This window comes from Convolutriloba macropyga, chromosome 5 (genome assembly GCF_964194025.1).
Source record: "Convolutriloba macropyga chromosome 5, txConMacr16.3, whole genome shotgun sequence".
NCBI lineage: Eukaryota > Metazoa > Xenacoelomorpha > Acoela > Convolutidae > Convolutriloba > Convolutriloba macropyga.
Genome location: NC_134472.1, coordinates 4387437 through 4404517, shown reverse-complemented (window position 1 = coordinate 4404517; position 17081 = coordinate 4387437). Strand labels below are relative to the sequence as shown.

At 36.5% G+C, this 17081-nt stretch overlaps 2 protein-coding genes across 2 annotated transcripts in view; one reads left to right on the top strand and one right to left on the bottom strand.

The window, feature by feature from the left end:
* The window catches only part of LOC142339693 (sugar phosphate exchanger 3-like), a 51396-nt gene extending 39525 nt beyond the window's left edge, over positions 1–11871 (top strand). The window contains exons 7-9 of the mRNA XM_075389912.1: positions 3774–3888; positions 7303–7389; positions 11516–11871. Of these exons, the coding sequence (XP_075246027.1) occupies positions 3774–3888; positions 7303–7389; positions 11516–11871 (558 nt within the window). The remainder of the gene's footprint in view (positions 1–3773; positions 3889–7302; positions 7390–11515) is intronic.
* Positions 11872–11916: 45 nt separating this feature from the next.
* Positions 11917–17081, bottom strand: part of LOC142339691 (sugar phosphate exchanger 3-like) — a 45805-nt gene continuing 40640 nt past the window's right edge. Inside the window, exon 6 of the mRNA XM_075389911.1 lies at positions 11917–12102. Within this exon, the coding sequence (XP_075246026.1) occupies positions 11917–12102 (186 nt within the window). The remainder of the gene's footprint in view (positions 12103–17081) is intronic.

The window sequence follows — 17081 nt, the reverse complement described above, 5'->3', positions numbered from 1 at the left end:
TGAAATCCAAATATAAAACGAACTTATGTAAACAAAAAAAAATAGAGAACAATTAACTTTCTTTTAAAAATCTTTGGTTCAATGAAATTATATAGATGCAAACAACCTTAAAAAATACGCTGAAACCTTTGCTTATTTAGCTGGCGAGAACCGCACCTTGTTGTTTCAAGCAAACTTTCAGTATCACTAGTTTTTTTGTTTATTATGAATTGCATCGGAACAAGCTGCTGAACGGGAACCATCAGAGCGAACTTTGATTTTTAGTATTTGTTGGGACCTTTAGAAGATCAAAATCTTGTAATGCATTTTTTTTTATAACATAAGACTTTGCCCTAATTTAAGTTTAATTCTAACAAGATAATAATTTTTTCCTTAAAAATCATCCCAGAGCAAATAGATATTAAAGGTGATAACTTAAGCAAAATCACAAAATGTTTTCCGATTTGAGTTCGCATTTCTCTGAAAAAAAGTTATCTTATAAACCTTTTAATAGCTCGAAACCCTTATTGGCAGCCGCGCTTTTGTTCAGCCTATACAATACAATTTATGTACAACCAGGGGTGAAAGAATTTATATACACAGTTATATACACAGTAAGAGGAGTTTTTTAGTTTATAAAAAAAAGAGTTTGAGAAGTTCTTGTTAAAACCTAAAGTTCTATATAACTGCAGTAGAAAACTTCCTCTGCCTCAGATGCACTCAGCCATTTCAAGTACCATGGAGGACTTCTGCTGGCTGAAATTGACGTATACAAACGCTAGTGGATTGTTTTCTTGGCTAGCCTCGTGGAAATGGTTTAAAATGAGTGTGATAGTTTCTTCAGGTAAGTATGATGAATAAAAACAAAAATAAAATAAAATTGAAATGGGAAAGTTTTAAATGCTCGATGGGCGTGGGTGGGACTCGAAACCACGCGTGTTGATAATCTGTTTCTTCGAGGTAAAAGTTCACTGCATTAAGTTGACTTATGTTTCTGCAGGTTTTTCGATCCAAAGCTTCTTTTTTTCAATGTTTAAGTCGTTGCGAATTTAAAGCGGAGATCAACAAACTGACTTGAACCGTTTCGAACCGACGCTCCCATTTGTGCTGTTTTATTGGCGGTCAGCGCTAAGTGTCTTGTATGATGTTACAAAAATTCAGCTTTCATTCAAATATGTTACTGTCTGCTTGATTCAATTATAGCTGGGGCTTAGATCGGTGGCCCAGATTTCAAATTGTCCTGCTTCGATATCAAAAAAACATTGACGTGAGAAAAAGGAACGGTTATGATTGATGAGGAGAGGGAGAAGAAAATAAACAAAAGCGTTATTTCTGACTTAAAAAGCGTTATTATAAAAGTGACAGATTGATAAATAAAAGTGCTACGCTATTCTAATCCATAAAACCACTGAATTCAAACTACGCGCAGCAAAAGAGTGAATGTGTTTGTTTAATCTCACATACGTTTTTTAAACCAGTTGAGGGTTGAGGAAAATAGTGAAATACTCATCAATAAAGTAGAAATGAGAGGCTTCGAAAGAAGGCGTAGATGTTGTTCAAAAACTACGCATAGAGATATTGACAACATCCGTGATCTATTCAGCCCCGAATTGAATAGGCGAGCGGCTGGCCGAACAGATGAAGACAATTGAATGAGGTGGACAGAGAATGATAAGGACTGAATTGTATTTGGCCCCGAATTGACTAGTCGAGCGGCTGACCGAATACATTTAACACGTCCGATTGTTCTGTTGTTTTCCATATTGTTAATATAGCGGGAAAATATTAATTGCAATCAGGAAAGTTGGAGGCAACTGAGCTGGACTCGAACCGCGGTCGGAGAAAAAGAAATGTTCTTTCTATCGTTAATAATCCACGCTTTGCTGACAACTGCGCCACTTTCCTCTTCTTCGGGACGTTAGAAATTTGATGCAGTTCATTGGATGGAGGAAACGCCTCAAGAAAATAAATGTAAAATTGCTGGAGTTGGAATCGAACCGTAGTTGTATTTACTTTATTAAACCTTTTTTGTGCTCGTCACAACTGTGCCATTCGATAGCTACTTTCGGTTATACAACTGCCAGTTTTTAATTTGCACTATCAGTAAATCTGTTTTCCTGTTTGTTGTTGTACTTTTTTTCCTGTTTCCTTAGTTTTTCTTTCTCAGTTTTTGCTTTCCTTCTGTCATTGAGCCCATTTCTGTTGTTTGAAAGATCAAGATCTTTGATATAGAATTTCTGGGATTAAATTGGGGTTGATCCTCCTTCTGTTTAGTTGATCACTATTCTGAGCAGTCATCTTAGTCAATAGTCTGTTGTGTATGAGGCTAGAAGATTTAGTAATTTAAATGATCAAGAGTGCTTTTGCAAGAGTTGAGCGGGCAGTGTCGTTTCTTGTATATCAGCTCTGATACAGGCAGTATGTTGTGTTTGATTGCCTTTTTAATATACCCGATGGCCAGTTTAATCTGCATTTCCCTGACTGACTTCATGTTTGCATTTTCGTGGAGTTTTTGAGTCTGGTACCATCTTGGTTTTCGAAGGCAAATTCGAAGGGCTCGGTTTTGAACGTTTTGTATTTTATTGATAAAAGCATGGTATTGATCCAGCCAGCAAGCATTTGAGTACAGAAATAGTGGTCTGATCCGAGATTTGTAAACCAAAATTAGGCTTTCTTCGTTAACGTTTAGTTTACTAAGCTTCCAGAGTTGAAATAGCCTGCTGTTCGTTCTTGGTATTAAATCTTTGCAATGTTCATTCCACTTGAGGTGTGGAGTGAGAGTGATACCCAAGAATTTTATCGATTGTGTCTTCTGAATGGATATTCGTTTTTTGTTGAGCTCTAGGGAAGATTCTTTCTTTTGTTCATCCGTCTTTATTTAACCTTCTATGTTTTCACCCCATTACTCTAACCCTATGTCATTTAATCCTTCTATCACTTAACCTTTCTGTCAATTCACCCCGATGTTGATGTTTTACATGATTTAATTACTAAAATAACTAATTCGGACAAAACTCAGCAATGGAGATATTACTAGAAGTTATGAAAAGAATCATTTATCCTTTGTCATACGTAAGGAGATCAGATCGCTCTGAGCTTCCTTATATGGTGATTTTTGCTCAAACAGGGTAAACGCGATCCGATTTGAAACACTTTCTCGCATGTAATGAGATTGTAAAACGCATTTTGCTTATTAATGCCTAAATCTATTCTCGCTGATTAATGTTGCTTACAGTCTTGTCTACATTTTTCTTACTAATTGTAAATTAATTCTCTCTTTATCAATGTCAAATAGGACTAGAGAACGGCATTTAATGTTATAAATTGATATAATATTTTGTTTTCGATCGGAGGCGAGATACCAAAATTGGTCGGGAAAGCTTTGCTTTCAATTACATTACTCGCTCTTGTTCGCTTCCGATTAATACCACTCACATTTTTATGCATAATTTATTATGTCGGCCATGAATGATTCGAGACAAAATTGACATTTAAAGTAAATGATTTCATTAAATTTCCCCGAATTTCTAATTGCAGTTGTCAAAGTCTAATTGCTAATCAGCATTTCCTTGTATCTCTGCTCGTAATATATTTGGGATCTCAAGGATGTCTTAAATACATAACAACGAATATTGCAAAAGCGAGGGTTAGGTCAAATGTTTATGCCTAATACACTGAAAAAAAAACATTGATTCTAATTTCTTAGCCAAAAGTGCTAAGTAAACAAATGAGATAAGAAGTTATCTGATTTATGACGTTGAAAAGACATTTAAAAAATGGATTGAATATTTCAGTGTCTGTGGTCACTTCAGTATGGGTACAGCTACTGTTTTGCAGTGAACACTTTCATCCTAACAGCTGCACTCATATTCGTCATATGTGGCATGTCTCAAACGCCTGAAGAACTTGGTAAGTATTAGAGCGGTAATTCGATAATAATCTGCAAAATTTTTTTCGATACTGAAGACAAACGAGAGAATATTCTTGCCACTCTTGAACAAGAGTTGCATCACATTAGAGTTTTTAAGGGAAAATTGCCATGCAGAAACTACGGAGAAAAACACTCTAAAAAATTCACGTGTTAAACCACATGAGATTGTCATGAGTTGACAATATATTGCAATTAATTAGTTAAGTTGTATATGGATCAAGCCAACAGCGAATTTGTGATCAGAAAAAATTAATTTTTAACACCCATTAGAGATCAAACTTAATTTCGTAAAGGAACTTGGAAATTTGAAGAGAATTAGAATTTGAAGTTGAAGCGAAAAAGTTATTTTACGAGAGGGAAACGAATTTTCTAGTTTGATTACAAAAATAGGTTGGAGCCGATAATTCCGTTAGCCCAGTGTGTTTTTTTTTCTGTCGAAAGTCGCATGAGTTTTGTTCCGATGTTAATTTCTATATGAAAGGCTCTTTCTTAGCCATGATTCTGGCCACCCGAATAAAGTGGAATTTGAAAGTGATTGATTTTTTAAGGTCAAAACTAAGTGTGTGAGAAATAAAGGTTGACAAAGGTAGATTCAAAAAGAATAAGCTTGAAGTCTCATCCCTAGTGGTACCAGGCAAGAAAAAGTTTGAAGTAGTTATTTTTGCTGTTTTTAGTAAAAAAAAAAAAACAATTGGGCGTTTTCAAGTTAGATTTATTAGCACTAAACATTGAAAAAGTCATATGAAATAAAACTGTCGTCTGATTGGCATGAAACCTGACAGGTACACTAATGTGGGCACGGGGAATCTGATATTGAAGTCAATTTTGACCACCAATGCATAAAGGGTGACGTGAAATTTGAACTGATCTTGGAGTGTTTGTACGTTCCTTTAATTTTTTATGAAGTGGTGAAACATTTCAAAGGCATTTGAATGGTTGAAGTTGAAAAAAGGTTGGCAGTATTTTAGTGGTAAAATGTAACTGAGCACTAATTTGTCTGCACAGTAAACAGAGCCCTCCTACGGAAAGTGACAGATTTCAAAAGCAAGATGTAATGGTCACTTAAGAGATTAAAATTTTGCTGAATAAGGATAATGGCTTGTTGGTTGAAAAAAAGTAGCAGCGGAGCTGCCACTAGAAGACAGAACAACACTGTTGCCGAGGTGAAGGAATCAAAATTCGAGGGCCAGCAATAAGAACCGACAATAATAATAATAAATTCGTTCTCAAACTGATACCAAATGACAGAATAAACATACAACCAGTAAGTTATCATCAGTTTGCAAGAGCACCATCAGACTATTAATGTCCGTTCTCAGGTGTCTTGATATTTTTTGAGAGCATTTCTGTTACCAAAATATAGCGAGTAATTCTGGATTCTCATAAATGTAGACATCTCTAATATTATGCAAATAAGAGTCTAATTGTTTTTTGCCAAGTTGTAGAATATTTTTTAACACACTTATGTCATACTTCACTAAAACATTGCAAAGGATCCTGACGCGAACTTTAATGGACTTTTTATTTTGTTTTGTAAGTCTTATTTCAGTTTTCAAAAGTTTATTTCTTTTCTCCGGATCAAATAGTGTGTGAATTTCTTTGGGGCTTATGTAGCTATTTATCTCTGGATGGGCATGTGCTTGTCTTAAGACAGCTGCCAGAAGCTTCAAAAGCTCGTAGACATGAAGTTCCCTCACTAGGGGTATTTTGTACTTTGATCGCAATTTGAGTGTCGACTCGAACTTTCTTTTTTTAAAAATAATTCGAATCAACAGTTTCTGTTGATTTTCAATTTTTTCCATTACTTTCTTATCAGCAGTACCGTACACCAGTATGCCGTACTGATATATTGGCTGAATAAAGGATTTATATGCTCTAAGCAATGCCGAAGAAGGCAAGAACTTTTTGAGTTGATACAGCAACGGAACATTTTTGGCAGTTTTTTTTAGCAACTGATTGGCATGCTCCTTGAAACTCAACTTGTGATCTATTTCGAGACCCAAATATTTTGCCGAAGTTACTACTTGACTATTTGGAACAAATTGTCTAGCCTGATTTGCGCCTGCTGCAGTGTCAAAAATAAGTGTTTTGGTTTTTGTTTTATTTAGGGAAAGACTGTTTAGAGTCACCCAGTTTGATATTTTTTCAAAATCTTCTGCCGTGTCAACGCCTAATTTACCACTAAGAGCCGTATCGTCGGCGAAGAGAACTATCTTACTTTTAGTTTGCAAAGTGGGAAGATCATTAATGTAGATTAAAAACAAAAGTGGTCCTAAAACGGACAAGCGATTTTGATAAACTGAGAGCTGCACATAGATGTTAGCCGTTCAGTGGGGCTTTAAATTGGGTGACATTTAGGAAAATGTAGTTTGATGAGACTAAATTGTTCAAAGACCTTTAAAAACGCACAGCGAAAACTCTTGAAAACTCCTAATCTTTCGTGATTTTTGTAGGCATTTTGCTTGAATTGTTTCTGCATGATCCACAACATATGTATTAACATTAGTTATAACTATTATATACATTCCTCAAATTGATACTTACTGCTCTTTTGATTACCCGTTTTAAGATTTCTTGCTTGATTGCGAAATAACTGTTTTTGGGGAAATATAAATCGAAACAGCGTACATAAGTGGCAGATGGCAATTAGCATATTAATATTTGTCGAACATTTCGTGCTGTATATATTTGGTGAATGAAGCGCTTTCAAGGTAGTGGTTGATTGGCATAATAAAAACTCTTAGTTTATAATGTTTGATCAATTTTCTGGGCTACAGAGGCCCCTCACTGTTGAAACTATCTGAACTTTAAAAACAGAGAGTTGCAATGTTTTTTGTATCACGTGAATAAATCTATTTATCAGCTTCTTCCAAGAAACTTGATAAATAGCATGTTTCGCCAGCTCAACTTCGACAGTTATCCTGCTCAATCTGGCTAGATTCTTGTCTATGGCGGTAATGATGCAAGATCTTGCAAAAATTTGTTCATCTTTTCCGACTGTTGCAAGACTGATATGATTATTTATAGTCTTGTTATAGCCTTGCAAGATCTCCAATAAGATAATAGTCGGTTTTAGACTAGCATACACACAAATTAATGATCAACCACGCACATCTAGTTCAAGTTGTTGATGGCAGATTTAACAAGAACAACAATAGATATTTTAAAGAAAAACGCGCTCAATACTCTCAATTTTTGGCTAAGAGCAGCCTTGACAGTCTCTAGAACACTTGTAGTTTTGCTGCAAATTGTCAATATTATGCATTTTAAAAGGATATTATTATTTTGAAATGATGTTTGAGAACCTGAATCAATACTAGGGTCCGTTTCTGCTACAGCAGGTCAAAGTTATCTCATTCACATACTGCGGTAACTGAAAAGTTTTTGATTAGGTTTGGAACCAGTAGTTGAGTTTGATCAGAAAGACATCGAGGACAATGATGAGCATTACATCATTCAGAACACAGACGACTCTAGAGGTCAGTACAATCAACACTCAATAGTTTTTAATGACGCAGCCCATATTTGCAATGATTACGCAACCCAATTTTCAATCAAATATACAAAAATTTTGAATGAATCCAATATGAAAAATAGATATATTGATATCAACTAAAGCCCATCGATAATTCACGATAACATCGATAATTCACGATAATTTGACCTTCGGTTGGAAGGTCAAATTAATAAATCGATCGTCCATTATTGATTGCAAATGGAAAATTGACCCGCATTATGCTATTGTTACAAAAACCGCTTTTGTATTGTATCTAACAAAAATAAAAGGCTAACATTGATTGGAACTGTGACTCAAAGGCACGATGGCTCGTGCACCAAAACAGATTACAAGTTCTATTCCGAGCAGAGGGAATTTTAAATATACTAAAAACTTACATTCAATGTACAGCAAATACCATGGAATACAGGGAAATGAGAAGAAACAATTATGGCTTAATGAATGTTTTTTGATGAAAAGTCCAGATGAAAAGTGTTAATTAATCATCAATAAATGATCGATAGAGTTTTCACGCAATTACTAAGATTCATCTGTGGAATTCAGTTAAATCTCACTCTGGATAAAATGTTTTGTATAACTTTGAAAAGATTGCCAGTTTTTAAACTATTTTGATCTGTCGTTAACACCTGGGCTTAAGGATATGTGAAAAAAATCACATTTAGAATGTTGATAGATAGTCAAATTGTTGTAAAAGCTGGATGACCAACACTCCTGCCATTTTGTTCCTGTTTCTACTAGTCTGAAGAATGTAATAAAATGACATGGGAGAGGGAGAGTAAGTTAGATAATTTAGGTCAAGTTAATTAAGTTAAGTTAGGTATTTGAGTTTAGCTTTCTGGTATTAAAGGTTATTGTTTTGAAGGCGCCAGGGAGGAGAGTTGAGTGATATATCTTAAACCAACAAATTGATGAACAAAAGCATATTGAGCTGTCGATATATTTCGTTTACTTAGCAAGGTTGTGTTTGTGCATCAGGACAAAGTCCAAATGAGTGATTTAAATTTAGAAAAAAACTAGAGAGCTAAGATTTGAAGTGAACTAGATACTTTGAACAGATTTGGAAATTCAATTTGAAGTAAATGAAAGTGCGATTTAGAATTTGCAAAATAATGGGCATCCCCAAACCTGGTACCTTCGACTTTTAAAGTTATAATTGTCATTTGAATCTGAAAATTTGTGGAGATGTTGCCCTGATGATTGTCCATACATAATAGGGTTGCGCGACCGGTTGCGCCTTTTTGATCTGAGTTATTAAAGTAGAGTTTTGTTGATTTAGATTAAAAAAAGGCAGTCTATCAGTTTTTTGAAATACCACAAAGCAGATCTTGGCCGCCCTCCCCCATTGAGGTTATAATAAGCGGACGTTCACCAAATTTTAATTGCATATACACCCAATGGTCTTCTCAGGCAGATATACCTTTTGCGCCGATCCGACCCCTCAACTCCGAATTATCAGCGCCGGAAGTGGTGTGATTTGAAGGTTATCAATATTTTGAATGGAAAACTGACGGTTTGAGTGCAATTTACGGCTGAATTTGAAGTAAAAATTTCTCTAAAATATGAAGTCGGATTGACCTGAAATTTGAGGGATAGACTAATTTGTGTATGAGGAATCAGATTTTGAGGTCTGATTTACCCCAGACCGAACTGCACGGAACCAGCGCACGCCGGTGCTGCGGAACGTAAAATTTGAATTGCTCGTGGATCATTTGTAGTAGCCCTATATTTTTGGAGGGTTAGTGTAACTTTTCAAGGGCTTTCGATTGGTTATATTTTTAACCACAGACTCCGACCGGAAGTTGGTGCTTCGGGACGACCGTGTGCCGAAAACCGGAAACTGGCCTTTTTGAGTGGCCGAATGACTTTCAAATGGTATTAATGTGATAACCTGAGACAGCTAGTGACAAAAAATAACCACTCCGGTCAATTTCGACGAACTCGGATTTTTCGGGTTTCGGCACCCACGACTCGTTAAAAACTTTCAAATCGCCAACGACTTGCAACGGCTGATTCGTTGGTCACAAAATTTGGCAGGCATGTTGGTGGCATCCTATATTTACTAAAAATTTTTACCCGATAACGATTTGACCACTGTTTCCAGAGTTATTAAGTTTGGAAATTTAGGGTCATCCGGGAGGTCGATGAAAAGTGTGTGCAGTCATTGCTCGTGTTCAAGTGGGCGTTAGGCCATGAAATTTTGTAAGTAGTTGCAACTATGAGAGAACTTTCCGGACGGTAATTAGTTTTATCAACTTGACCCCTCATTTTGGTTGAATGACCTCTGATTGACCCCTAGAGGTTGAATTTTAGGCTTTTACAATTATTAGACTTTTCGACGGTTTGTAAGTGGAAAATTGCATGAAATATTTTCGAAATTGGAACTTACAATTGATCTTTGGTTTAGCGTTGAGTTAAGTTATTTATTCAACACATGATTTTTGACAAGGATTGATTGCAGCTAGTTAATTTGGTAGCGGAAATTGAGGAATAAGAATTTTTTGGAGCAAAGTTCAGTGTTTACTATGCAAACACTGATTGACAAGTCAAGTGCAAATATGAGATAAAGTAGAGTTGATTTGTTTACATAAGAGTCCAAAGGTTGTGTACTTAAGATAGGGAGAAAGTTGAACAATGGCTGGTTGCAGTTGATTGAAAGAGCATAATTTGATATTGGTTTGTTTGCATAGCAAACAAAGCCCTCCTACAGAATGTAATAGATTTAAAGTTAAAGTTGCAAGGATTACTTAAGAGATTAAGGTTTGTTTGCTTAAGATAAGAGCGTATTGGTTGAGTATAAATTGAAGTGACACAGAGATTTAAAGAGAGAGAGAGAGAGACTTTGGAGATTTTGGGAGAACTTCAGAAGTTTGAATTCGCACAAGTGAGAAAAAGCAGTTGGTTTAGTGGGACTAAACTTTAAAAGATGGTGTGAAAAGCAAGGAAGAGATTGAGATTGAGACCTAACTCTGGAAGTTTGTAATCGCAAGACCAGTTGGGATGCTGTGAGCGTTTTTGATTTAGTTCATTTGGGATGTGAACCACGGTTAGTGCTATTATTATATTTATTACTATTATAAATTGTCTTGAATTTGTCTTTTCCATTCATTTGCAATTCTCTTACCTTTGTTATCAATATAAATAGAATTGATATGACGAGCCCTATCGTGAATTTAATTATTTCAAGGCAATCTAATTTGCAACAGCATACAAGAGTGGAAGAGGGGAAATTGCAGAGTAACAAAGTAACGCTTGCATCACCAATTCAAAACCTTTGGTTTATTTTATTTGATCGACCTTCTGGGCAACAGTTTCCCCCCACTGTTGAGCATAGCAGAAATTCAGAAGACGACATTGGCGCTCCTGGGTGGGCTTCGTTTCTTCGTTACTTTTTGCTGTGGGTTATTTTCTGATTATTTGAAGATCGTGCGACACTTTTCGTTGCAGAAACTGCTGAGAGCAGACCAAAAGCTGACTTACATTTTGGACTTGGTTACCAAAAGTTTGATTATGTTTGGTTATCAATTGGTGAAGCGTTTTTTTTTCACCAGGTTACGAAATTTGGGAAGATTGGCGTGAGCTTTTCTTGATCACTGGCATGAAGCTGGGATAGACATAAGAAGAGATGATTAAGTGGTTGCCTATAAAAATTTGTGGGTGGGCTTTGAATGCAGTAAGTGATTTAACAATAGGTCATTGGCGGTCAAGGGAGGAAGCATGGACACTGACCGAGACCCTGTATCAGTTTGACATACGATTGTCTGACAATCCACTTTTTTATGAGCGAAACTACAGTTTGTTTGTTCGAGAGAAAGCGGGAAGTAGAGCGTAACTCCTTGAAACCAGTGACACTGTTGATCAGAAAAAGCGACAGCATTTTTCTCCAAGGCAAATGATTGATACACGTAGAAGCATTAATACTTCTTTAATGGATGAAATTTGGCAATTTGGCAAAAGTTTTGAAAGGTTTGGCAAGGGGTCCCGCTGTGTTGTATCAAGACAATCAAGAAAAGGAGCGTTTGGTGAAGATCTGTTTGGAGAAGTGGAAGATACGAGAGTCGCTGGGAGTTGTAGTAGAAAAACAATTCCAGGTTACGGCGATGATGTGCAAACTGCTACTGAGGTAGAGTTTACGGAGGAAGTTTGTGGTCGCATGAATCAGGAAATTCATAGAGCAGCGCTAAGCGAACATGAAAACAGTGGCTTGAAGGAAATTCTGACAGAAGAAAAAATAATTGAGCGCAGTGTTGAGTCTTGTGGACCAGATGAGCATCATGCCATGAAAAAGGGTTGTGTACTGTCACCAAAGTCTGGGGAGCTAAGCGATGAACAGTCGGATGATGACAATTTGTTTGAAGATAATTTGGATACAGATTTTTCGGTTGTAGAGGAATTTGATGTCAACGATGCGAGAAGCGAGGTTTTGCCGGGATTTGGAACTCAGTAGCATGCGACAACGTAACTGCAATAGCGAGCGATTTTGGTGGGGATGTCAAAGCAAACAGAAACTATATGTTGGGAGCCTGGGCCTTGATGCAGTTGAAGACAGGAGGTCTAGACCAGAAGTTCTGGAACTAGACAAAGGTGGCTGATGAGACACAAATGGGTACAACTGAGTGCACTGTTGACACTTTGGAGAACTTGACAAGTTCAGGAGGATTTGATTGGCAGTTGGTATCTGAAAAACATATGGGTTAAATTGATAAGGCAGCAAGTGACCGGTGTAATTTTCAACAGTTGGAAAGGAGTTAGAGGAATGGGTGCAATTGCAATTGAGCGAAAGTCAGCTTAATAGTTGTGTTTCGGTCGAACCAACGGATGAGCATCAAGAGGACAGTGCTGGAGTTGACAGAACAGGGAAATCCAATCACAATTCAATGACTACAGTGTTGCACAGTTGGGTTCGTGACGATCAACAGCCTAGGGGGGAGGACTCTAGCGAGTTTTTGAGTGCAGTTTAGAAAAAAGTGGATAGAGGGATTGCATCGCGATTTCCGGAGATTGCGAAGCTGTTGCTAAAGAACAAAACGTTGAGCTGGAAAGAGAGGTTGAAGCATCAGGACTGCAGTTATGGCAGGATTACAGGACAAATGGCAGCTAAAGTGGAATAAGAGGTGTACATCCATTCAAACATCAGAGGAAGTAGGTTTTCGTGTACAAGTGCACGAGCGTATGATGAGAGGGACAATGAGAGCTTATTATAATAACAAATTTATTCAAGCCTTTTTAACCAATTTTTGCCTATATCATTTTAATTTGAGTTGTTAGGACAGGTTGATCAAGCACTATAGCCTTATATATTTTTTTCCTCAAAAAAAAATTAAGATGATATAGATTGACTTTCACTCAATCTTTTTTTAGGTTTTTCTACTTTAGTGATTTTTGGGTTCTTGGGGTAGATGTATGTCAGAGGCAATAGAGTTTGATCGGAAACCAATGTTGATGAACTAGTTAGAATATGTTAAAAGGTGAAAACGCGAAAGTGTTCTCAAATCGGATTTAATCAACAGATATTCAAAATTTTGTGCAGTTATTTTATATTAAACCGGAGCTAAAATTATGTGGTTCACATCACTGGGTTGACTATTGTTACGGGAGATTAATTTGTTGGAGGGAGAATAATTTAGATATTTTAGGTCAAGTTAATTAAGTTAAGTTAGGTATTTGAGTTTAGCTTTCTGTTATTAAAGGTTATCGTTTCGAGGGCGCCAAGGAGAAGAGTTGATTAATATAGATTAAACAAACAAACTGATGAACAAAAGCATATTGAGCTGTCGATATATTTCGTTTACTGAGCAAATTTGTATTTGTGCATCAAGCCAAAGTCCAGTTGAGTGATATAAATTTAGAAGAAAACTAGAGAGCTAAGATTTGAAGTGAACTAGATACTTTGAACAGAATTGGAAATTCAATTTGAATTAAATGAAAGTGCAATTTGGAATTTGCAAAATAATTCGCATCCCCCAAACCTGGTACCGTCGGCTTTTTAAGTTATATTTGTCATTGGAATCTGAAAATTTGTGGAGATGTTGCCCTGATGATTGTCCACACATAATAGGGATGCGCCGCCGGTTAAACTTTTCGATCTGAGTTATTTAAGTAGAGTTTTGTTGATCTAGATTAAAAAAAATGCAATCTATCAGTTTTTTGAAATACCACCAATCAGATCTTGGCCGCCCTCCCCCATTGGCTGGTATACCTTTTGCGCCAATCCGACCACCCAACTCCGATTTATTAGTGCCGGAAGTGGTGTGATTTGAAGGTTTTCAATATTTTGAATGGAAAACTGTCGGTTCGGGTACGATATACGACTGATTAATGGTTGCAATGGGTTTTAAGTTTTGAGTTATGTATGAGATGATCACGGAAAAGGGTTAGGATAACTTTTGGTGTCTTTTGCGGTAAATAGGTTGTTCTTACTGGAAGACAGTTAGCACTTAAATTGAAATAGTAATTTCTCTAAAAGTTGAAGTCGGATTGACCTGAAATTTGGGGATAGACTAATTTGTGTATGAGGAATCAGATTTTTAGGTCGGATTTACCCCAGACCAAACTGCACGGAACTAGCGCACGCCGGTGCTGCGGAACGTAAAATTTGAATTGCTCGTGGATCATTGGTAGTAGCCCTATATTTTTGGAGGATTAGTGTAACTTTTCCAGGTCTTTCGATTGGTTATATTTTTAACCACAAACTCCGACCGGAAGTTGGTGCTTCGGGACGACCGTGTGCCGAAAACCGGATACTGGCCTTTTTGAGTGGCCGAATGACTTTGAAATGGTATTAATATGATAACCTGAGACAGTTAGTGACAAAAATTAACCACCCCGGTCAATTTTGACGAACTCGGTCTTTTCGGGTTTCGGCAATCACGATTCGTTAAAAGATTTCAAATTGCAAACGACTCGCAACGGCTGATCCGTTAGTCACAAAATTTGGCAGGCATGTTGGTGGCACCCTATATTTACTAAAAATTTTTACCAGATAACGATTTGACCACTAGTTTCAGAGTAATTAAGTTTGGAAATTTGGGGTCATCCGGGTGGTCGATGAAAAGTGTGTGCAGTCATTGCTCGTGTTCTAGTGGGCGTTAGGCCATGAAATTTTGTAAGTAGTTGCAACTATGAGAGAATTTTCCGGACGGTAATTAGTTTTATCAACTTGACCCCTCATTTTGGTTGAATGACCCCTGATTGACCCCTAGAGGTCGAATTTTAGGCTTTTACAATTATTAGACTTTTCGGCGGTTTGTAAGTGGAAAATTGCATGAAATATTTTCGAAATTGGAACTTACAATTGATCTTTGGTTTAGCGTTGAGTTAAGTTATTTATTCAACACATGATTTTTGACAAGGATTGATTGCAGCTAGTTAATTTGGTAGCGGAAATTGAGGAAAAAGAACTTTTGGGAGCAAAGTTTAGTGTTTACTATGCAAACACTGATTGACAATTCAAGTGCAAATATGAGATAAAGTAGAGTTGATTTGTTTACATAAGAGTCCAAAGGTTGTGTACTTAAAATAAGGAGAAAGTTGAACAATGGATGGTTGCAGTTGAATGAAAGAGCTTAATTTGATATTGGTTTGTTTGCATAGCAAACAAAGCCCTCCTACAGAATGTAATAGATTTAAAGTTAAAGTTGCAAGGATTACTTAAGAGATTAAGGTTTGTTTGCTTAAGATAAGAGCGTATTGGTTGAGTATAAATTGAAGTGACACAAAAATTTAGAGAGAGAGAGACTTTGGAGATTTTGGGAGAACTTCAGAAGTTTGGATTCGCACAAGTGAGAAAAAGCAGTTGGTTTAGTGGGACTAAACTTTAAAAGATGGTGTGAAAAGCAAGGAAGAGATTGAGATTGATTTTTAACTCTGGAAGTTTGTAATCGCAAGACCAGTTGGGATGCTGTGAGCGTTTTTGATTTAGTTCATTTGGGAAGTGAACCACGGTTAGTGCTATTATTATATTTATTACTATTATAAATTGTCTTGAATTTGTCTTTTCCATTGATTTGCAATTCTCTTACCTTTGTTATCAATATAAATAGAATTGATATGACGAGCCCTATTGTGAATTTAATTATTTCAAGGCAATCTAATTTGCAACAGCATACAAGAGTGGAAGAGGGGAAATTGCAGAGTAACAAAGTAACGCTTGCTTCACCAATTCAAAACCTTTGGTTTATTTTATTTGATCGATCTTCTGGGCGACAGAGTCCCCTCACTGTTGAGCCTAGCAGAAATTCAGAAGACGACATATTCTATGGTTTGACTGGTAGAAGTCGCACCAGAAATAAGACTAATAAGGACAGCATAATCCAAAAAAACAACAAAACTTAAGATAAGAAAAACAGAGGGATAATTCTGCAATTAAGAATAAATTCTGATTTTGGTAAAAATAAAGGATATTTAAAGTTCAGAGTTCTGAAATTAAAAGTTATTTTGTAAATGTAGAGAACACTTCTTTTATTGGTAACTAAATATGTGTATTAGAATGCAAATCTATCGTTTCATGCTTTCTTTCCCATGGCACAAATTTTGTGGGCTTGTCTTAATTGTTTTAATTCGCTGAACTTCAGAAAGATTTTACGTTTTGCGAAATGATCTCACTGACGAACGTAACTACTGAAAACGTTTTTTCCGAAACTACTTACAAGTACTTTAAGTGCTTTCAACGTTGTGCGTCAAAAATGAGGGGAAGTACCAGCCACGTTCTGGGCCAGCAATTTTTTTTGTTACGGTCAGAGGCCCGTAATGATGAAAATTGGTCTACTTTTTTGATGATGAAATTTTGAAGCGAGCTATACATTTCTGAGTGATTATTCATTAATCACATTTGATGATGTGGGACCACAATATATACACTGAATACACTTTTGTTTGCACGATCCTCTTATTTTAAAATTTTTCATAGTTAAGGATCAAGAAAATAAGCGAATCAACTATTTTTTGATCGTTTTCTGTTAAGATAATTAATTTCAATTTTCTTCTTTTCTGATAGTACTCAAAGAGCTGCGTATGCGTCATGTAGCGTCGCATAATCACGTATCTTCCTTCAAAGATCACTAGGAAATGTCAAACTGGGCAATGGCAGTTCAAACCTCCGTCATACAATATTTCAATTAGATTTTAGTTGACAACTCTTGAGCTTTTAATATGTAACTCATCTTTGCTTTTTTCTTCTTCTATCGATCTCGCTTGACAGTTTAGGAATGGTAAAGTGTAGACCATTGTTCGATTTTTCAACCTAGAGCCAAATTTTCGCCAATTTTCATAGAATTTTTTGGCCTTGCATCATAGATTCTTATTCTCTACTTAGGACGCTGGTAAAGCACAACGGGCGTAGAACAGAATGCCATAAAATGAGATATAGAGCCAAATATTTCCCGGGCTATAATGTGTTGATCTTAGTCTCAGAACTTTGACGGCAATTTTCAGTGAGACCTTCCTAATTTTCATCCGTAGTGGTAACCTCCCTAACCTCTCACCGTCAGAGTGGGAGAGGGTTGCGCCCACGGAGAGGCCGAGTGTAGCTCAACCCGGCCGTACGCCATAGAAAATGAAGTGACTACAACGGGTTAATTCGCCATTTGTTATATTTGTTGCACTTTAATTTAATCCAGTCAGATTATTTGGCCGATCAGATTCGAACATTCGGCTGTG